Genomic DNA, 23,236 nt, shown 5'->3' with positions numbered 1-23,236 from the left:
TTTACAAATTTATCAGTGGAGAAAAGCTAAATGATTAGTATTAATGTTAAGTGTTAACCTCTAACAGTTACAAGAATCAGACACAAACTTAAAACTAGTTTAACCCTGGGAGAAATTGAGGTGAAATAAGTACACAAGCAAAATCGAAGAGTACGTGATTTATGGTAACTAACATGGTGAGTAGTCAAGTGGATTTTTAAAAAACCCAATTAGATCAGAGAAAGATGCATTTCAGCTGAGCGTAAAGGGCCACGGGAGAACCTTTCTCCTGAGGGAGTGCAAGCTCTATTGTCTGAATCTAATCTGAACAGAGGCAACAGGAAAAACAGGGGCAGGCATCCTCTGACCCTTTCATGGCCCTGAAGGAGAGGAACATAAAGGGAAGTGTAAGAGGACAAGCCATCACACCGTGAGGAGGGGCCAGCTCCCCGCGGGCTGTCACCCATACCATTGCATACCCCAGCCTGGCTGGTCCAGAGGGGAATCGCCCACCTTTCTCCTGTCATAATCACAACTTCAGAATCCAATGCCAAACATGAAGCATCACCCTTCAGATCGTAATCAAAAGGTTATTACCAATAATGACATAAGATGTACAGGCTTTGAGAAGCCCAATAAGCGTAAGCCTTAGAATCTGAGACCCGGATTCAAATTCCTGAGCTTCCAATCCTTTACTGTTAATAACTGTGCAGGCTCCTAGGTGAAGCTCAATCTCCAGGCATCTCTGCTTCCCCATTTCTCCAAGAGTGGTGACATCACCTCCTCTGAGGGCTCAGGAAACTCAGCACCTGGCTGGCGGCGGGGATGGGGGCCCCCTAACAGGCGTCTCACACTGTGCAAGGGACCTGGAGTGCTGCCTTCTGCAGTCAGTAGATGGTACAGCAGCTGGAAGACGGCAGGAAGGGGAAAGCCCTGCTAGGACCCCCATGCTCCCTACAGAAAGAAAAGCCACTCCACCCAGCCGCCCCCAAAGATCAGGTGAAGGGGGGAAATTCTTCTCCTCCAGAGGGTCCCCTCGGAGCTAAAGAAGCCAGCAGCAGGCTCACCACCCTGGCTGAAGTTTCCCGGCACACTCAGAGGAGCAGTGCTATTTCTTATCCAACATGGAGGCTGTATGGTTAATCATCAGGGACAGAATTTCTCAACTAGTAAACCCAAAACAGGAGCTTTGACAGTCATGGGAGGTGAAAGTGCTGGGTAGAAGGAAGGCACACAAATTATTAAGGTGATAAAGATTTGTGTCTTCTCTCTCCCGTCTGGGGAAAACATGAGTTGTGCTATTGTTTAATATTTAAAACAGTAGTACATGAGCAGACAACTGTTATAAGACAATAATTCAATCAAAGGGCATTCTAGTGTGTAAACCACTCAAGTTTTGCCCTTGTGTTGTTTATTACATTATCAGAACCTCTTGATTTAATTACTTCCCGGCAGAGCGTCCAAGTCGCTGCTTTTCACCCATACAACATCTAACACTGCTCATCAAGAGGCTACATTTGTCCTTCAGTATTTTACCATCTGATATCTTAGGATGCCTATTTGTTAAGGATATTATTTTTAGAAATCCTGGGTCATGTGCACCTCACATCTGTAATGGAAAAGGCTTAACTGCCCTCACAGGAAGGTTGAAACTGAACAGCATAAAGCCACACCAGCTTCCAGAAGGGTCTAAGTCAACAGTTTCATCAAAGTCTTAATTGGCATCTGGTCTAAGTTAACACACTTAGAATAAGCAATTAAAAGGCACCACACCTTTCCTGGCCTTCTGTTGGCCCTCTGCTTTTCGGATTAGCTAAACCAGTGCTGCTGCTGCAACAAGTTGTACTGAGGACCATCAGGGAGGCAATGCAGGGAGTGGGGAGGGTCTTCCCCTTAATCAATACTAACAGGAAGATCAAGAGACAGGAAAGGAAAAAAATCAATACACAGGGACATGAGAACCTAGGCAAATGCAGAGAGGAGAAGGACTTGAAGCCCCCTTTCCAAGCTGTAAACAAAATACAAATGTGAGTCTAAATCATCACAGACAATGGCAAAAAAAAAAGAAAGATTTCACCTGCCCAGGCTTAATCTGCTTAAAGTCCCTCTTTCCTGATGGACGATAAGCTCCAAGAAGGCAGGGACCACTCTGTTATCACCCCCTGTATCCCCAGCGTGAGTAGATGCCAACCAACTGATGATACTCCAACTCTCTCTCCTTCCCCAAGCACTTCAATCTCCAGCCAAAGCCTTCAAGGTTCCTAAACCCCACACCGTTACTATTACTGCTTTATAAAAATCCAGGCCAACTTTCAAAACTTTGCTCAAAGGCTGCCTTTTCCAGGATTTTTTTTCCAGTTTCCCAGCAATTCACATGCCTTTGACCTTCACCCTGTGGAGAGAATCAGGCTTCACAGTAACACAAACCTACCTTCCAATCATGCCCTGCCACTGATAAGGTGAGTTATCTGAACAGAAGCCTCACTTTTCCAAATAATGCAATCTAACTCCTGGGACTGATTAAGAAAAACACAAAAGAATCTGGCATGCAGCACACCTGAAATAATGGCTCCCTCCATCCATCCCTCCTCGACACCATGTATAGTCTGTTGCTTAGTTATCTGTCTTGCTCTTAGCCTGTAGGCCCCTGGAGGGCGTTTCCTAATGTGGGTTCCTAAACGTTAGATCATCAGCATTGCCAAAACAGCAAACATAACAGCATCACCTCACACAAACTGAGTGGTTAATGTTTACTGCATACGCTTAGATACTGCCCAATTTCTAGTATGTACAGTGAACTCCACACTTAATTCAATATATCCATACATGTGCAATAAAATATGTCTACCTATACATCTGCATAGGTTTTAGTGTAGTTTTAATATAGTTTTTTTTTTCTTTTTTTAGTATTTATTTATTTGGCCGCGTCAGGTCTGAGCTATGGCATTAGGGATCTTCCTTGCTTCGTGCGCACTCTTACGTTGCAGTCCACAGATTCTCTAGTTGTGGTGCTCGGGCTTAGCTGCTCAGCCGTATGTGGGATCTTAGCTCCTCTACCAAGGATTGAACCCATGTCCCCTACGGTGGCAGGCAGATCCTTAACCATTGGACCATTAGGGAAGTGCCTTTCGTGTAGTTTTAAGCTTTACAATCTACAAAATTATAAAAGCTACAAAATACACCATTTGGGCATTTATTTAAATTTCTTTTACACTTAGTTGATAAATTTTGAATGCAAAAGTTTTCATTTGATGGGTATGAGTACTTCTGATTACAAATGACACATGTTAAAACTTTTTAAACAGAATTTGGGGGAATTTTAAGATATTCCATGCATTTCAGCTACTACAGGAATCCTTGTCCTCTTTTTATGTCAATGTGCTTGCTCACTTGGAAGGCAGTCACTTGCAGAGTCTGTGTCTGTAGTTCTTTCTCTCCATCCTGAGGACCGTGCTCACGGCTGGCAGCTCGGCTGGCACACTGTCTGCTTCTGAAGGGAGAACACTGGCCTAGCCCACACTGCACCATGCCAAGCCACCTTCTGACGTTGCTTGCCCCCTAGCTGGCACACAACCTGTGGGGAAAATGAGACTCAGGAACTATTTCAGGAGCTATACTTCCTTCATACCACTGACAGTCACAGGTACAACTCATACAAATGAGCTCTTCATTGCCCTGTACCTGTAGGATGCTAATATAGATGGCCTCCCCATCTCCTCAAATCTCTATTAGTTCTGTTATTTCATTTGTGTGGCCTTTAAAAGCCTGAAAGTTCATCATCCACTAGCTGTCCTGGTGTTAAAGCTGCTTACGCTCCAATCTTCCAGAAGCATGGTTCTCAGCTCCGCTGGGTCATTCTTCAGCTGCCTGCTCTCAAAGAATTTCAGGAGATAATATTGATTATGGAGATTAATGAACGCAGAGAGACTCACAGATGACTTACACATAATAAACTTATCCCACAAATGCTTTTGTTAGCTAAGCTTTTCAGGCCATACGGTACTTAATGTTTGGAATAACTCATCTAAAAGGCTGAAATTGTGCTTATTAAAATAATCAATAACCTGAAGGAAACAAAAACTCGTAAATTAATTCCCATTAGTCTGTCAGATGTGACAAGTGAACCACAAGCCACTGTGACACTGTGGTGTTTCAGTTGTCTACTGACGTGTAACAAACCATCCCCAAACACGACGGCTTCTAAGGACAACCAGCACTTGAAACTCATTGATTGGGAAGAATGAGGAGGAAATTGCTTATCTCTGCTCCATGTGGTGTGGCCTGGGCAGCTTGATGGGCCCAAGGAGCCAAGATGGCTTCACTCAAGGTCAGTTGCCTCAGCAAAGTGGTTGGAGTGGCTGGGGGCTGGCCAGGCCTCTCTCCTTTTGTAATCCTGCCAGGGCCACCCTCTCCAGCAGGGCAGTCAAGGCTTCTTTACATGGCAGCTGCCTTCTAAGAAGGTGCTGTAGCCTGAATTTATCTGCTGAAGTCCTCAGCCTCAGTACACTTCAGAACGTGAATGCATGAGGAGACAAGGTCTGTATAGAGATGCGTGCATGTGTGCTAAGTTGCTTCAGTCATGTCCGACTTTTTGTGACCCCAGACTGGAGTCCACCAGGCACTGCTGTCCTTGTGATTCTCCAGGCAAGAATACTGGAATGGGTTGCCATGCCCTTCTCCAGGGGATCTTCCCAACCCAGGAATCGAACCCATGTCTCCTGCATTGCAGGCAGATTCTTTACCACTGAGGCACTGGGGAAGCCCTTTAAAGAGATTAAATTTAAGGTTAAGTTAGGTCACATATGTGGGCCCTAATCCAATATGACTGGTGTCCTTATAAAGAGGAGAAGGGCCACCAGGGATGGGCACCCACACAAGAAAAAGCCACATGAGTTCACAGCGAGAGAAAGCCATCTGCAAGCTAAGGAGGGAGGCCAACCTGCTGACACCTTATCTCGGACTTCCAGCTTGCAAAACAAGTAAGTTTCTGCTGTTTAAGCCACCCAGCCTGTGGTGTTTTGTTATAGCAGTCTGGCAGACTAGTATAGAGAACGAAAACGGAAGCTAGAACACCCCTTATGGCAGCATCCATAAATCACAGACCTCCATCACAAAGATGGTTCAGAGCAAGTCACAAAACCAGCCCAGATGCAGGGGGAGGGGAGTCTCCACCTCAGAGAGGTCCAGCACACAGGCCTGATTTGAAGATGCTTGGGGGAAAACATGGGTCTAAGTTAAAACCCCGATTATCTGATCTCCAATTGGTTGCGAGTCCTACTGGGAAAGTCTGGTAATGTCCACAGCCTTTAGATACAGCTCTTTCACTGAATGATTTACAGAGTCAAACAACTGAATGCTTATTACGTGGAAATAGTTCAAGAATGCGAAAACCCTGTTGAGAAGCATACACTGCTGACACACACAGTACAGTCCTCTGTTCTCTCCAGGAGCTCTCCTGCATACCTTAGACAAACAGCTATGGAGCAAAACAACAGATTCCATTCTGCATTCTATTCAAGAGCATGTTATAGTAAAAGCACCCAAACTCTAATGCAGTCTCATGTTACCACGGCAAGGACCCAGTCTGTAAATTTCTGGGGATCTGGCAAGAAGCACACTTCTTTGTGTTTGTGGTCCTTGCACAAAAAGGGCCAGATTTCCTCAAGGTAATCAGTTCATCAATCAAGCGGTCCAGAAACCCCTCCTTGCTCACTCATCCCAAGTTCTGAAGATAGATAGAGGCCCCACAACCCGCGGCAGGAGGCGCAAGAAGGCCAGGTACAGACTGAAGGGGGTGGGGCAGGCCTTGAAGGCGCCGTTCCATACCAACAGCCTGGAAGCCGAACACACAACTGCCTGCTTGGGCTGGATTCTGCTAAACCAGTACTAATTAGAATGGGAGCACAAGGCTAGAGACTCTTATCCTAAACACAGAGCAGAAAAGCCGAGTATGAATGGAATTAAGTGTTTGCAAGTGAGAAGCATTATGCAGACGGCTGGACATAAAACCTCAATCAAGAATGACTTGCAGTAGTCTTAAATCTGCTGCTGAAAATACCCCCAATGCATATTTATTAGGTCTGTCATCCAGGAGGAGGCTTGCACCCCAGCCATCGTTAGCCCGCACTAATGACCGCGGCCTTTCGGCACCCCCCCTGTGCACCGCAGTGCAGCTCCAGCAGCTGGTGGAACGGGAACAGATGGCCTGCTTCCCTTCAAGGCAGAACGTTCTGCAGGTGACAAAATGACTGTTAGGTGACTGACAAAAAGAAAAACAAACAAAAGTTGAAACAGGACTATCTGATGTCAGTAAAGTACATGTTTAGTATCGCAGGGAGCCTTTAACTTGGGCCCTTCAGGTGGGGAGGGCTGTTTACAAAACTGTAGCTGTGTTCAGGAATCTGCGTTCCTTCCCAGCAAGGAAACAGTCCCTGAGCCCCAGAGACGAGGCTGAGCTGAGCAGGGCGCTGCAGTGTGCCGGAGAAATCCCACCTCCTGTGCACCTGAAAAGGTGTACCTCGTACCCTAAGCGGGGAACCCTGTCCTCTAGGAGGGAAGAGCAGATCGTCTCAAGGAGCCCTAGAGAATGCAATTACCACTCTGAGCATGTGACACTGACAGACTACTCGGAATCCTTTGGCCCATAAGAGTGGAACCCACCCAGCGTGGCTTAGACAGGATTGAAAGTAAAGAAAAAACTGGAAAAAGGTGGGAGCTCTCAGAGGATACAGTTACTTTCTGAGAAATGTTTCCCCTGATTGTTTTATCTACCAGGGCCCCACTACCTTATCCCTTGCACTTGACCCAACTAGTCCCCCCTGCCCTGCCACCCAACCACTATTTTGCCCCATGTCCTGCGTCAGATTTCCCCGGGCCCTCTCTGAATTAAAGCTGTATATACCAAGGTGCTGGCTTGTCTGCACCACCCACCTCTTGCACTGAAAGGTGAGCTCCCTGCAGGGCTGTCTACCTCACTCCTACTGTACGCAGCCTAGTGCCCAGGGCAGTGCTGCTCCTCAGTCAGTATTTCTGAGCCACTGAATGAGTGACAGCCCCCTCACAACCGGGGACAGTGGTGTGACTGGACGTCTTGAGGGACAGGAATCAGATCCTGGTTCCCACACACCCTGGTGCCTCTCGGCCTGAGCTTCTCCTTCCACCCCCCACCCCCCGCTGCTGCAGCCCACTCTGTAGAAGTGCTTTCTCTGCTCCCAGTTTCCGAGCTGACAGTTCAGCTACAGTCTCCCAGGCCCATAGGATAAAGTCCCAAATCCTGCCAGGCTTGCCCTCCCACCCTCCTGGCCCACATGATTCATTTCAACCACTCTCTTCCAGCCATTTGGGACTTTTCTCCATTCTTCAAAGGAGCATGCGTGCTCATCTTTGGATCTTAGAATACTGTGGGCCATCCCCCTAAGAGCAGTTGTTCCCTCTAACCTCCACCTGGCTGTCCTCTTGTCCTGGCACAGGGTTAGGTGACCCATTGTGCTCCCCCATCACAGCCTATGCTCTAAACTGCTTTCTATGTAGGCTCCACAGCAGCAGAGATGATACCTGTCTTGTTCACTGCATCCCTTAGTGCCAAGGACAGCATCCGACGTGTAGCAGATGCTCAAATTATTGGTGGAATAAATAAATGAACTGTATATTTGTAATAGCTGTTCCCTAAAGGGTTGTGACAAGAATAAGACAGTAATTCACATGTCCGCCTTGCCTAGCTATATCCCCCATGCCTGGAAGAGTACAATCCCATTAAATATTTGTTGAATGAATAAATTCCTGGCTTGCCTCATGTAACTCCACCCCTTTCTCTCCCACTTGGAAGAACACAGCAGAATGCAAATGGGTAAAGTCACATTATTACTGAGACATCTTGGAATCATTTGAAAGATCTACACTTTATTACTTGTCATAAATTACTGGCCACATACCTCAAAACTGATCATCACATGTAAGGTGGCTGAGACAGTGGTTGAGAACAGCTGATTTAGACAAAGCTAAGAACTATGAAGCACTTTTTGCTCTCCTTATTTTTATTCTCCAAAAGATGAAGGTAACAGTAAGCTCAATAAGAACTGTTAACAAAATCATTCTCACCTTCCATTTTCTTCTTATAAAATAGATTCTGCTCACCCTAGGAGAAACCCTTAGTTAAATCAGATGATGTTAGAAATTCCTGTTCAGTTATTTTACTCCCATACCAACGAGCTCCATCAAGGGCTACTGTCTCCGTTCCAAAGCCAATCCATGTCTCCATGTTGCTGATTCCTGCATAGCAGACACAAAACCACTGCCTCAACGTGACAAGGGTGGTCTCCTTCAAATACGGCAACTGGCATGTTTTCAGTTTTTTTGTTTTTTCTGTATACATGTTTCATCCTTTTGCCAAGTTTACCAATATGTTTTGGTAAAGCTGCTGGAGGGCTTCCCAGGTGACGCTAGTGGTAAAGAACCCAACTGCCAATGCAGGAGACTTAAGAGACATGGGTTCGATCCCTGGGTCAGGAAGATTCCCTGGAAAAGGGCATGGCAACCCACTTCAGTATTCTTGCCTGGAGAATCTCATGGACAGAGGAGCCTGGCGGGCTACAGTCCATAGAGTCACATAGAGTCAGACAGGACTGAAGTGACTTAGCATGCACACATGCAAAGTTACTAAAACCTGAAGCAAGCTGGTTTTGCTTTCGTTTACCTAAAGCATCCCCAAATATGGGCCACCTGATGAAATACAACTGAAAATGAAAAGTCCTAATGAAGGTTTCAGGCTTGGTGTGTTAAAGAGAAAAACAAATAAATCTGAGAGACCCAGACAAGAAACCACACAGACAGCCACATACTCCAAACAAGGCTAAAGTTAGTAAAGGAAAATATAGCAACCCAAAGCCAGTCGCATCAAAACCCTTTATAGCCTACAGAAGTAGACACTCCATCCACACAAACAGATCTGTGTTCTTCAGATCACCCCAAACGCTGAGAGATAGCAAAGATTTTGTTTTGTTTTGCTTTGTTTTTAAGTTCAAAGACCTTTCAGTCTATAAAGGATACTAGCATTGGATGTTTGGGCCCAAATTAGAGAGGAGGACAAGAAAAGGAAAAGTGTTAGGATGTATTTTAAGGTTTCTTATTACTACCAAGGGGAGGGGCCAAGGCACAGTGCCAAGGTTAAGACAAAACTGGCATCTAGAAATTGGAGCTGCTTGTTTCAAAAAATAAAGACCATAAACTCTCCCAGCAACAGCCCTCTTTGTCTTACCTGATTAAATACTGCAAAATCCAAAGGGAAAACCACACGTACCCCGATCTTCAGCCTTGTGTAGATTTTGAGCAGTTTCAACTACAACATGTTATTTTTGAGTCATATCTGCAGAAATTCTTAATCTTTTTTTTGTGTGCAAAGGATCCTTCTGGCAGTCTTTAAAGTATACTGAGCCCTTTGCAGAAAAATAATTGTACATGTATAAAATACAATACAAAGGCTTAAAAATGAAGTCAATCATACTTGGTTATCAAAGATAAGCTGTGATACAATAATGTATGCATTTCTGGATTAATGCATTAAGTAGCAAATCCAGCTGCAGGTCTATTTGTTGCCTATGCACATAATGGAGTAAAATATTAAATCTCAGTTTGAATCCAGTAAAAGTAAAGATATATTTTACCACCATCCCAGTTCAAGGGCTCCCTGGATTCCATCTGTGAACTCTAGGTTAAAAACCTTTGGTTGAGAGATCCAATAAAAATACATTTTGTGAAGCATCAAATAAAAAAAGAAAGCTTTGCAAAAGGCATTATCCATTCAGCAGTGAGGTGAGGGGAACTAAGAGTAAAGCAATATGTTTCCAAAAATCATGACGGGCCATTAGTCAGCAAGAGAGCTGCATGCTTCAAATTGAATCCAGAAAGAGATTCAGCTTCCCTCATGCAAGTTACAAAAAAACTGAAGCTTTGGGGAACTGATAGCACTGCTGGAATCTGCCCTGAAGTGGGGAAACTGTGACCTGACAGTGCAGTGATCCAGCTCAACTATGAACTTGAACAAACCTCCTTCCTTCTGGGAGTCTCACTTTCCTCATCAGTAAACTTAAAGGGTGAAGTATGTACCATGGCCTCTTAGGGCCCTTTCAGTTCTAAAATTTCATCATCAGATTATCTCTTCCTTGTGCTGGTTATTTTAGCCTACTGAGCTTAATTTTGAAACATCACTGCCCTCCTAAATCTGGAACAGAAAGTTTTATCAAATTTTGGAAACCTTCATGTACAATCTAACACCAATGTGTCAGATATATGTACACCACTACAACTTTAAAAAATGCCGATTTTGCACATACCAACTTCCGAAAAAGTAATCACAGCATTGATCTTTTCCACTATTAAACCACAGTTTCCATTCAAATTCTGACACCACCATCTTAGGAATAAACAAAATCAATGCATGCTGAACTACTGAGATTATGTTAATTATGTTTTCCACATTTGAGCCGCTGACCAACATTACAGGGTATAAACCAGAAAGGTTCTTGACAACTACCCAATCCAATCATACTTCATTATTGCTAAAGAAACAGGAAGAAAGTGAGGGTTGGGTGCGTGTACTGTCATGTCTGATTCTTTGTGACCCCATGGACTGTAGCCCACCAGGCTCCTCTGTCCATGGAACTTTCCAGGCAAGAATACTGGAGCAGGTTTCCTACTCCAAGGGATATTCCTGACCCAAACAGCCTCTGCAGCATCTTCCGCATTGGCAGGCGGATTCTTTACCACTGGGCCAACTGGGAAGCCAGAGAGTGAAGGGCTTGCCCACTACCACAAAGCCAGTGGGCAAGAAAGGAGAAATTCAGTCCAGGTCTCCTGAATGCTGCTTCATACTCTTACCAACAAACTACATCGAACTACCTCTCAAATCTTGACACACTTCTCAAAGTTTAACATTTTAGCCAGGTTTAAAATGAACAGCAAAAAAGACCTGACAGGTAGATAGTCATTTCTCTATCTTTCATTATGTAATGGACACAGCAAAAAGTTGTAGCTCTGATGCATTCACTGGCTGGAATCATGAAAAAATTAAATTCTACCAAGCTGCTAAGAAAATGATGACCCTACTAAAATCCTAACTGGGATTCTCTTAACATTGTGCAATGCATGAAAAGACACAGGAGTATTTGCATGTTAATATAGACATATACGTATATAGCTCCTCAATCTGCACTCCAGGATTTCTTAGCAACATTTTACTACAAAATTTAGAAGAGAACAAAAAGGGCAAACACACAACAGTTTTTTTTTTTAATGAAAATGCACTGTATTTTATAAGCAAAAAGCTTTTTATGAATACTAATATGGGGCATTTTTAGATTTCAAGATAAACTTCATCAATAAAAAAATCTACTAGAAATTCTGACATTATGTTATAGATGATCAGACATGCAACACTGATAATAGTTTTTATTTGATCATCACTGGTGATTTAAGAGGGAGGGCGCTACCTCAAGTCCTAAGGGTAGGATAATAATTAAGAAGGGTTGCCTTAGAGTCTACCTCCTTTTCCACTATTTTCCCACATTCTTCAGTGTGTTCAATATTAGAGTCAGAGAACTACTCTCAAAAATAGAAAATGGCCCCAATTCTTCTCAAGTATTGAAAAACCAAACTTAGCATCTTCTCAGAGCCTGGTCTCAACTCACCTTTCACCTCCTCAGAGAAACCTTCCCTGCCTTCCCAGCTAAAGAAGGCAAGACCTGCCTATTGCAGACGTCTCCTAAGCTAACCCATTTCTGTTGAGAACTTGGCAGCGCGAGAAACTGCCATTTATTATTCATTTGTTTACATGTTTCCTTCTGTTTATATCTGCCACTCCACACTACAGTACATAGCTCCCTGTGCACTTCTGGATCCTCCATGCCTGAACAGTGCTGGCACATAGTAGGTGCACACAAACTGCTGAGTGGCCTAAAATATTAATGCAAGTGCTAATTCCGTCATGGACTTCCCCTGTAGCTCAGTCTGTAAAGAATCTGCCTGCATTGCAGGAGACCCAGGTTTGATCCCTGGGTTGGGAAGATCCCTTGGAGAAGGAAATGGCAACCCACTCCAGTATCCTTGCCTGGAAAATCTCATGGACACAGGAGCCTGGTGGGCTGCAGTCCATGAGGTCGCAAAGAGTCCGGCACGACTGAGCAACACTTAACTCCATCATACTAACTGTCTCCTGGAAAAACATTCGTAAATAACAGAGCACATGCAACTGGCAAAGTATTTACATAGCCTGCTTTAGTATAAGCCTGATCTGAGGACAAGTCAGGGTAAAAATCCCTTTCCGGGCGTTGGAATGTCCTGCACTTCCAGCTATGAACACAAACTCTCTCCAGACCCACTCACACCCTGCTTTCATGAAACATCTCAACGACTATTTCCTCAAAAGGAAATAATGAAATAAAGTCCTGGCCTAAGCTAATCTTTCGTGTCAGGTTCACAATGTTAAACATACTTTGAAGCCAGCCACACAAACAAAACCAAACTGCACAAAATTAGGCTGGGCTGAGGTTACATAAGACAAGCTAAACTATAGCTGTTTGCCTGCCAGTCCTCTCTCCTTCCAATGCATCTTGATGTTTGTCTTTTAAGTGCAATTAGATGCAGGTGAGAAAAATGCTTATCTGCAAACAGCTTCCAAATAGGTAAATGAGCTTTCTAATGATACTCCAACTAACACTGTAGCTACAAAGTATGCCAAACTGGACAACTTTGAGCTGGGCTGTGTCTGGAAGCTTCTCTTAAAAATTTGTCGCTTTAAAATTATCTTTAAGTCGGCACTTACTTCAAGGTATTCAGTTATCAAAACACATTTTTCAGAGTGCCCTGAGTTTTTCCATACCCATGACTCTTCACATGTATGCTAAGCCTGCCTTTCAGCACCCACAATGTTCAGAACACAAGTCTTTCAAGAGAGGAGGACAAAAGCGCGGGTTTTCGAGAGTGACAGATCCAAAGGAAAAAATAATCCTTTCTCTTTTCTCCTCAAGGCTAAACCCAAGTTGCTCCTTCTCCCGAATTTACCGCACTTCCCCCTCTCCACTCCGCTCCCCTTTCACTGCCCACTTTATCCTGCTTTAATCCCGGCGAAGCCTCTCTTCAGGTTTATTAAGGGTAAACAATAGAAATGTCACAAGGAAACTCAGTAAGTAGATGAAGTCTCTAATTGCTGCCGTTTAAAGATTGTAGATAATTACTATCTTCAGAATGTGGTTTTCACAAGCCGAGAGGGAGCAGAGGCAGGCGAGGCTGGCGAGCTCCCCGCCGTTGGGAGGACATCTGCGAGGCCGAATCCCAGGACCGAGGGACAGAGAGGATGCAGCCCCACGCGCCCCGGAGCCCGGGCGGGCGCAGCAGCTTTCCTGCCCGCTCCACGACACTCCCGGCGGAGAGAGCCGAGGGCCGGCCCGGCCGCCCGGGTCACAGACAGTTCACTGCCCTCGGGCTGCGGCTGCCACGGCGGTCACCATAACAATATGCAAGGCGCTGCCCGCGGACGCCCCTCGCGCGGATCCCACTGCCCGCAGCGCCGAGCCGCCAGTGCCGCGCCTGGAGTTACGGGCCCAGGGCTCACAGTAAGCGCGAGCAGAGGAACCCTGGGGGCCTCTCAGATTCGCCAAGGTGGCGGGGTGGTCCTTGGATACCGCGAGGTGCCCACGACGGCTGTGCTTCAACCCTGGTCCCTATCCTCGATACCCGGCCCGGGGCACGCGGGGAAGTCGAGCCTCTGCCCCCGCGGTACTGCCGAGAACTTGGTCCCCGAACGCTGCGCCCCGCGGGGCTCCTAGGTCGCCCCAGTCCCCGCCGCTGCAGCCGCCCCAGGCTGATCGCGCTCCGCCACTTCCCTCGCCACCGTCCTCGGCGCGGTTAGCGCATCCCTGTGCCCGCCGCAGCGACCCGCGCGCGCGTATGGGGGCATCCCACCCCTACGCCCGCCGTCCCAGCCCTCCGAGACGCTCCTACCGGCCCAAGCGCCCCGCCGACGGCCAGAGAACCCCCAAACCACCCCGATGGCCCTGCTCCGGGATGTGGGTGCGCAGCGGCCACCCAGCCCGGAGCTTCTGCTGCCCGCCCCCAAGCTCCCCTGGTCGGGGATCCCCGGACTCACCCCAGTACCACCAGCTCCCCGTATTTCACGGGCTCCTTATTGGGGGCGCAGTGCTCCTCCTGGCCGGGGGAAAACATGGAGCTCTGCTCGGCCGCCGCCGCCGCCGCTGCCTCCGCCGCGATCCCCGCCGAGTCCGCGCCGCCGCTACAATCCCATCCCGAGAAGGGAGTGAGCGCGCCGGGGAAGGGCACGGCGGCGAAGGGGGCGCGGGGCGGCCAGTCCCGCGGCTGCTCCGTCGTGGCTGCGTGGCTGCCCTGCCGGGCTCTCTGGAGCTCCGCGCGCCGCGGCTGCCCCGAGCTGGACTCGGCAACAAATGGGACCGGGCAGCAGGGAGACCTATCGCGCCAAGCGCCGCAGCCGCCGCCGCCGCCGCCGCCGAAGCCCGGCGGGAGGGAGGAAAAGAGCTAGCGAGCGAGCCAGGGAGGGGCGGGGGCAGCGGGCGGGGGAGGAGCGGGGGCCGTACCGCAGAGCCGCCCCGCCCGCGCGCGGGCAGGTGGGAGCCGCCCCGCCCTCCGCGAGACGCCCGCAGCCCTCCGCCCACCCGGCGCCCCCTCCCCCGGCGCGTGGGGCCGCCCAGGTCCCCTCCCCGCCCCCTCGGGCCCAGCGGCGGCTCGCCCCCGTGTTATGTAAACATAGAGTAAAAGGGAAAGGAAGTTCTTAAAGGAGCAGCTCTATTTTTTTTTCTTTCGCTTCCTTCCCCAAACTTAGCGCGGGCACCTCAGCCCTGGTCGCCGAGTTCTCCAGTGGCCGAAGGCTGCGCAGGATCCCCGGAAGCACGGCGGTTTAGGTTTCCTAAGCCTAACTTAATTTTCTCGGGTTAGCTAGCTGTAAATAAAGAACCTGCTCTCCGGATATGGGAGCATTTGCCTTCCCGGTGTCGCCGTGTCGCGGCACACATTCGGAGATGTTCCACACGCGCACCTGGAGCCTCCTCTTCCAAAACCCAGTTCTTTAAAGCTTGATGAAGTCTAGAAATTAGGAGGGCTTTGCCAATTGGCACTGGATTAGAGGGAGTTTTGAGGGCACTCGGAGCACCCCTCCATTGTGCAGGATGTAGCAACCCGGTCTGTCGTCAGCAGACTTCCACGTGGTTCAAAAAAAAGTTGTGTGTGTGTGTGTGTGTGTTTAATCCATACTCTCTCTCCCCTTTCCCATACCTTCTCTCAATCCCCTAAGCAATTTAAAAGAAAATTATTTGAGTAAACTTTTTAGTGAATATAAAGTTTCCTTTATTATAATTTAGCCAACACACTGTGTTTGCTTTTTTATGCGCTTCTAAATAGTTAATAGGCTTTGAAATATTTTAGAGTATAATAGATTTACTGACTGCTGTTTCTCCTCATGCAGTATTTTGTTTTACCATTTATTAAGCACTTATACTGGACACTGCATATTATTGTCAGTCACTGCCTCTCAAGATTGTTAAATATTTAAATACATACTGCAAACCCTATGTATAAACACTGACTGGTTGGCTATGACCCTAAGTAAAGGACTAGGAAAAAAAAATTCATCACAGTTGCGATAACCTTCCATTGCGCTGTTCAGTACCCTTTGTCTGACATTCTCTGATAGGTTATTGCTACAATGACATGATCTGCAGGAAATTTTACTTCTGTTAGTGACTAATTTTTTTAAATCGGGGCTTTAGAATTAAATTGTTTCAAAGTAACTAAAGCCACACCATTGGTAAATAAAACACACAAAAAAATTTTAAACAACTTACTTCACCTAAGTATAAAAATTCTTTACTTCCACTGCACACAGCTATTCTGCATATTTTACATATCCTCTGTAACACATGTGTATGTGTATTATTAGTTTTAACCAAGAATCCTTCACTAAAGGGTTGAATGCTTTCTCATCACTAGTGTCTTGGAGTGAATTTGTCTGAATTTCTCTGCCTAATTAATGTAGTCTTCATCTGTCTACTCTATGCTCCTACTTACCATATAGATGTGTGACTAGCAAAGATCGATCAGAATCATGCTGTGGTTATGAAGTCCCCGGTTATTATTACAGTACCTGGCTTTGTCATTCTAACTCCTCCAGGCTTGTTCTGTTGCTGCTACTGCTCTCGAGGCTACAATTACCCCCTCTCTCCTTCTCTCTTGGCATGCTGTGCTTTTGTGCCTTGCATTACACTGTTCTTTCTCCATTTCCTCCTTGCTGTGCTCTGCATCTGCTCTTAGGAAGATGGAAACAAACATTTATTAACCTCCTACTAAGCTTCAAACACTAGGCAGAGAGTTTCCCATAGGGTACCCAGTCTTTGCAGGACCTCTGTTCTAGCTGTCTGCTAGAATGGAGAGTCTCCCATAGAGCATCTCTGACTTCCAGAAGGCCATCTCTCTCTTTTTGCTCTCCCTGCATTTCTTTGAGCTTGTTTAAAGTTCCTTATCAGGTCTATCTCTATCGGAGTTACAGTAAATGTTGCTTTGAATCTAGTTTTTGTAGCAGTGGAGGCTTTTTATCCTAGGCAACTCAGGGCTGGCAAACCAGTTTGGGGACTCATACACCGGAAAACCTCAGGAATGCATACAGGGACCAGGAATGGAAATCCAAATGAGCAAAAGGGCCGACTGAGGACTGTGGCAAATTGGTGCCATCTCAGAGGGGCACCAGTCACTCTTCTCCAGTTACTTGTTGCCATGTGACAATAACAGTTTACTTATTAAAGTTGCTAAATTTGACTTTCTTTTAAAAGTGCAAATCCTGTGTTTTATGCCAAATCTCCTAACTTTTAACTGTAGGCAACTCATATAAGTTCTGTTGTTAGGTTTTAAATATAACATAGACCCACTAAAACCATGTCTGTTTTCTGGATTGGGCCCAAGTTCCCCAAATTTGCTTTTGTCTGGTTTAAATAAAATATATAGGTGAAAGTTTAAAACAAAACAAAACAAAAAAACAGAAAAAAAAAAAAACAACCACTTCTCAAGTGAAATCAAATGGCAAGGCTGTGAGGGGAGCAGAGTGGTGGGCATAAACTTGATTTTTTTCAGTGTCCGTGGCTTGTGTCCCTATAAAAGCCAGTTTGCACCTTTCTCTGTCTATTCCTCATTCGAGTTTTCTGTTCACAAGTTAAACCAATTAGAGCATTACCCTCACCATTCCCTGCTAACATTAGGAATCTGATTGTAGCATGAATTTATCTCTTCTTGAATGTAATTGTTTTAGTTAGTAGCTCTAGGCTGGTGGGACAATCTGGCTGTGCCATCTGCCAACCCACTGAAGCCAGGGTGGGCTTGACTGACCTGGCTGCCAGGACAGACCCCCACCCCTTCCCTCCCTGCTTGCCATTCCATTTGTGTCTCTCCTAAACCACTCTCCTGAAGAGAATGACCCACCCACAGTGTCCCACAGGGAGCTGATTCTGCTTCTTGGGCTACCTAAGGCCATATGTTAACCTCAAAATAAAAAATGTTAAGCTTCCTCTTACATTTTCCCTGCCCCAGTTATACCTATCTCTTTTAAGTTAGAATGAAAGGTTTACTGAAGAAGTTTATGTTTGCCTTAACCATACCTTAAATAAAATCAATCCAATGACTTCCAGTATTTCTAGAATAGTCTAAGTTTTAGTCACTCTCCATTCTACCTTAGATGTTTATGTTTGCAAAGACTAAAGAGTAAGAAGATACATTCAAAAATATATTTTATGATAAACATCATTTTTTCATGAAAACTTAGATCACATTTTTGTTTTTAAATTTTATATACACATTTTTTTTTCCTGATTGGGAAAGTAGCTTGAACTCCTTGTCAGAAGTTTGGAAAGAATTAAAAAGGGGATTTTTTATTTAAACTATCCATAGGCTAATTACCCAGAAACAACCCTGGGTAACATTTCTATGTATTTCTTTCACCTTTTTTAAGTTTTTACATAGTGTGATAATACTGTGTATAGTTACCTCTTACACAGTTTACACCCCTTTTTTCACTTATTATTAAATTGTGAGCAGTTTTTTTCTTGCCACTAGAACATCATTTTTGTTGTCTTGTCATGTGTATCAACATCTATTAACACCCTCCCCCTTATGAAACATTGGGAAGATTTCTAACTTTTGGTCTTCTAAATAATAAACATATTTATATTAGTTATTACTGCAAGAGAACAGTTTCCTACAAGTAAAATTATTACATCAAAGGGCATGAACATTTTTAAGACCCTTTGATGCATATTTCCAAACCGTTTTTCAAAATGATTATGCCTGCCAAGTTATACTGCAGCCAGCAGTAAATGAGAGAGCCTGCCTCAGGGAACTCTCACAAGCATTTTTAAACTCTCACTAATATGACAGGTGATAATTTTTATTTGCATTTCTTTGATTGCTAGTGTGAGGTACACTCACTGTTTTAAAAAATTGGGATAGGCAATACACAACATGGATCTACCCTCAACAAAACTTGTAGAGTCCACAGGAGGCAGTGATCAAGATCATCCCCAAGAAAAAGAAATGCAAACAGGCAAAATGGCTGTCTGAGGAGGCTTTACAAATAGCTATGAAAAGAAGAGAAGTGAAAGGCAAAGGAGAAAAGGAAAGATATACCCATTTGAATGCAGACTTCCAAAGAATAGCAAGGAGAGATAAGAAAGCCTTCCTCAGTGATCAGTGCAAAGAAATAGAGGAAAACAATACAATGGGAAAGACTAGAGATCTCTTCAAGAAAATCAGAGGTACCAAGGGAAATTTTTATGCAAAGATGGGCTCAATAAAGGACAGAAATGGTGTGAACCTAACAGAAGCAGAAGATATTAAGAAGAGGTGGCAAGAATACACAGAAGAACTATATAAAAAAGGTCTTCACAGCCTAGATAATCACGATGGTATGATCACTCACCTAGAGCCAGACATCCTGGAATGCGAAGTCAAGTGGGCCTTAGGAAGCATCACTAAGAACAAAGCTAGTGGAGATGATGGAATTCCAGTTGAGCTATTTCAAATCCTAAAAGATGATGCTGTGAAAGTGTTGCACTCAATATGCCAGCAAGTTTGGAAAGCCCAGCAGTGGCCACAGGACTGGAAAAGGTCAGTTTTCATTCCAATCCCAAAGAAAGGCAATGCCAAAGAATGCTCAAACTACCACACAATTGCATTCATTTCACACACTAGCAAAGTAATGCTCAAAATTCTCCAAGCCAGGCTTCAACAGTACATGAACCGTGAACTTCCAGATGTTCAAGCTGGATTTAGAAAAGGCAGAGGAAACAGAGATCAAATTGCCAACATCCTCTGGATCATTGAAAAAGCACACGAGTTTCAGAAAAACATCTGCTTTATTGACTATGCCAAAGCTTTTGACTGTGTGGATCACAACAAACTGTGGAAAATTCTTCAAGAGTTGGGAATACCAGACCACCTGACCTGCCTCTTGAGAAATCTGTATGCAGGTCAAGAAGCAACAGATAGCTGGACATGGAACAACAGACTGGTTCCAAATTGGGAAAGAAGTATGTCAAGGCTGTATGTTGTCACCCTGCTTATTTAACTTATATGCAGAATACATCATGAGAAATGCTGGACTGGATGAAGCATAAGCAGGAATCAAAATTGCTGGGAGAAATATCAATAAGCTCAGATATGCAGATGACACCACCCTTATGGCAGAAATTGAAGAAGAACTAAAGAGCCTCTTGATGAAAGTGAAAGAGGAGAGTGAAAAAGTTGGCTTAAAACTCAGCATTCAGAAAACTAAGATCATGGCATCTGGTCCCATCACTTCATGGTAAATAGATGGGGAAACAATGGAAACAACGACAGACTTTATTTTGGGGGGCTCCAAAATCACTGCAGATGGTGACTGCAGCCATGAAATTAAAAGACACTTGCTCCTTGGAAAAAAAGTTATGGCCATCCTAGACAACATATTAAAAAGCAGAGACATAACTTTACCAACAAAGGTCCGTCTAGTCAGAGCTATAGTTTTTCCAGTAGTCATGTATGGATGTTGAGAGTTGGACTGTAAAGAAAGCTGAGCACCGAAGAATTGATGCTTTTGAACTGTGGTGTTGGAGAAGACGCTTGAGAGTCCCTCCCTTGGACAGCAAGAAGATCCAATCAGTCCATCCTAAAGGAAATCAGTCCTGAATATTCATTGGAAGGACTGATGCTGAAGTTGAAACTCCAATACTTTGGCCACCTGATGTGAAGAACTGACTCATTAGAAAAGACCTTGATGCTGGGAAAGATTGAAGGTGGGAAGAGAAGGGGAAAACAGAGGATGAGATGGTTGGATGGCATCACCAACTCAATGGACATGAGTTTGAGAAAGCTCCAAGAGTTGGTGATGGACAGGGAGGCCTTGCGTGCTACAGTCCATGGGGTCGTCAAGAGTCAGACACGACTGAAGGACTAAACTGAACTGAACTGACAGTACTGTTAACTATAAGCACAACACTGTACAACAGATATCTAGAGCTTTTTCACCTGGCCTGACTGAAACTTCATACCCACTGAACAGCAACTCCCATTTCTCCCTCCCTGCCTCTCCTAGAAATTGCACTTTTTACTTGCATAAGTTTAACAACTTTAGATATATAAGTTTAATCGTTCAGTATTTATCCTTCTGTGACTGGCTTATTTTTTAGCAAATTGTCCTCAGGTTTCATACATGACATATGATAGTATTCCTTTTTTATGGCTGAATAATATTCCATTGTATGTATATATAACTTTTTTTTTGATCAAGTCATTCATTAGTGGATATTTAGGTTCTTTAACCTCTTGGCTATTGTGAATAAGGCCTCAATGAACGTGAGAATGCAACTGTCTTTGAGATCCTGATTCTGTTTGAATAAATATCCAGAAGTAGGATTGCTGGACTGTATGGTAGTTCTATTTTTAATTTTTTCAGGAAATGCCATTCTACTTCACCAACACCATTTCACATCAACAGGACACAAGGGTTCCAGTGTCTCTACATCATGTGCTATTTTCTGGTTTTTTGATAACGAACAACTTAACAAGTGTGAAGTGGTATCACATTGTGATTTTGATTTACATTTCCCTTATGAAAATGATGTTCAATATCTTTTCAGATATCTGTTGTATTTGCTTATCTTCTTTGGAAACAAGGAGGCTGGCATTCTCCCAGCGCTGGGAGGACATCTGCAAGGCCAAGGAGGACATCTGCATTGTCTGTTCATTACCTCTGCCCATTTTGAAATTGGGTTATTTACTGTTTTTGCTATTGAGTTATATGAGTCTTCTATATGTTTTGAATATTAACCCTTTATCAGATATATGGTTTGCAAATATTTTCTCCCTTTCTGTAGACTGCCTGTTTCCTTTGCTGTGCAGAAGCTTTTCACTTAATGTAGTTCCACTTGTCTACTTTTGCTTTTGTTGCTGATGCTCTTTGGTATCATATCCAAGAAATCATCTCCAAAATTGGTATCACAAAGATTTCCTTCTGAGCTTTCTTCCAAGAGTTTACAGTTTCACATTTTCTGCTTAAGTCTTTAATCCATTGTGAGTTGATGTTTGTGTATGGTTTAGGGTAAGGGTCCAATTTCATTCTTTTGCATGTGGCTATCCAGTTTTCCCCACACCATGTACTGAAGAAACCCTCCTTCACCATTGTGTGTTCTTAGAAATGTTTCAGTTTTTCATTATGATGTTAGCTTTGGGATTTTTGTATATGGCCTTTATTATTTTGAGATAATTTCCTTTTATTCCTAGGTTGTTTTGGGTTTTTTTTGGTCAAGAAAGGGTACTGGGTTTTATCTATTGCTTCTTCTGTATCTGTTGAGATCATCATGAGATTTTTATCCTTTGTTCTCTTAATATGCTGTCTTACGTTGGCTGATTTTCATATGAACCATCCTTGCATCATAGGGATAAATTCCACTTGTTCATGGAATATGAGACTTTTTAGGTGCTGCTGGATTCAGTTTTCTAGTATTTTGTTGAGGGTTTTTTCACCCATACTCATCAGTACCAATGACTTGTAATCTTTTCTTTTCTTGCAACACTTCTGGCTGTGAAATCAGGGTGATATTGATCTCATCTTCTTCAATTCTGTGGAACAGTTTGAAAAGGGTTGGTATTAATTCTTCTTTAAATGTGGAGTTGAATTCACCAGTGAAAACATCTGATCCTGGAATTCTCTTCGTTGGGAGGTTAATTACTGATTCAGTCTCCTTACTAAGTAATCGGCTTTTTCAGATTTTCTGCTTTCCCGTGATTCAATCTTGGTATGTTATATGTTTCTAGGGATTTATCCATTTCTTTTAGGTTATCCAATTTGTTCGTGTACAATTATTCACAGTACTCTTGTAATCTTTTTATTTCTATGGAAGTGGTAATAAGGTCCCCTTTCATTTCTGATTTTTTTTTATTTGAGTCTGTCTCTTTTTTCGTAGTCTTGTTAAAGACTTGTTGATTTTGCCAATCTTTTCAAAAAGCCAGCTGTTAGTTTCATTGATTATTTTTTCCTACTGTTTTTCTATTTTCTATTTTGTTTCTTTTCTAATGTTTATTGCTTTCCCTCTGCTAACTTCAGGCTTATGTTCTTCTTTATCTAATTCCTTGATATATAGCAATGGGTTTCATATTTGAGATCCTACTTCATTTTTAATATAGGCATTTATCACTATAAAGTTGCCCCTTAGTACTGCTTTTGCTGCATCTCATAAGTTTTGGTATTTGTATTTTTTAAAATAAATTTGTTTATTTACTTTTGGCTACACTGGGTCTTTGTTGCTGCACACAGGCTTTATCTAGTTGTGCTGAGCAGGGGCTACTCTTCATTGTGGTACACAGGCTTCTCATTGCAGTGGCTTCTCTCATTGCAGAGCATGAGCTCTAGGCATGTGTGCTCAGTAATCATGGCACACAGGCTTAGCTATCCCTTGGCATGTGGGATCCTCCCTGACCAGGAATTGAACCTGTGGGCTGGTAGATTCTTTTTTTTTTTATAAATACTTTAAAAACTTTATTAAGAAATGCGTTTGAGAAAATGTTTGAAGGTTGCTACACTGCAAATTGTAAAACAAAACTGAGAAAAATGTTAAAATGCAAACCGAGGAAGAAGTAGACGACAAACCTGGATTAGAACATTGAGTATCATAAAAATGTCAATGTTCCCCAATTAATTTATTTTTTGATTAATTTATTT

At 44.0% G+C, this 23,236-nt stretch overlaps 1 protein-coding gene across 3 annotated transcripts in view; it reads right to left on the bottom strand.

Annotated features, from left to right (window-relative positions):
- Positions 1-23,236, bottom strand: part of PELI2 (pellino E3 ubiquitin protein ligase family member 2) — a 384,698-nt gene that overhangs the window by 178,342 nt on the left and 183,120 nt on the right. Inside the window, exon 1 of one of the 3 annotated variants that reach the window (XM_081509571.1) lies at positions 14,117-14,500. The exons of the other annotated variants lie outside the window; for them this stretch is intronic. Coding sequence (XP_081365697.1) covers positions 14,117-14,193 — 77 coding nt within the window. The 5' untranslated portion in view covers positions 14,194-14,500. Of the gene's footprint in view, positions 1-14,116; positions 14,501-23,236 lie in introns of those variants that run through there. 3 annotated transcript variants of the gene reach the window in all.

Source organism: Giraffa tippelskirchi, chromosome 7 (genome assembly GCF_054371585.1).
Source record: "Giraffa tippelskirchi isolate mGirTip1 chromosome 7, T2T-mGirTip1v1.2.pri, whole genome shotgun sequence".
NCBI classification, from domain to species: Eukaryota; Metazoa; Chordata; class Mammalia; order Artiodactyla; family Giraffidae; genus Giraffa; species Giraffa tippelskirchi.
The sequence above is the reverse complement of the archived record's forward strand: the minus strand, read 5'-3'. Positions and strand labels throughout refer to the sequence as shown.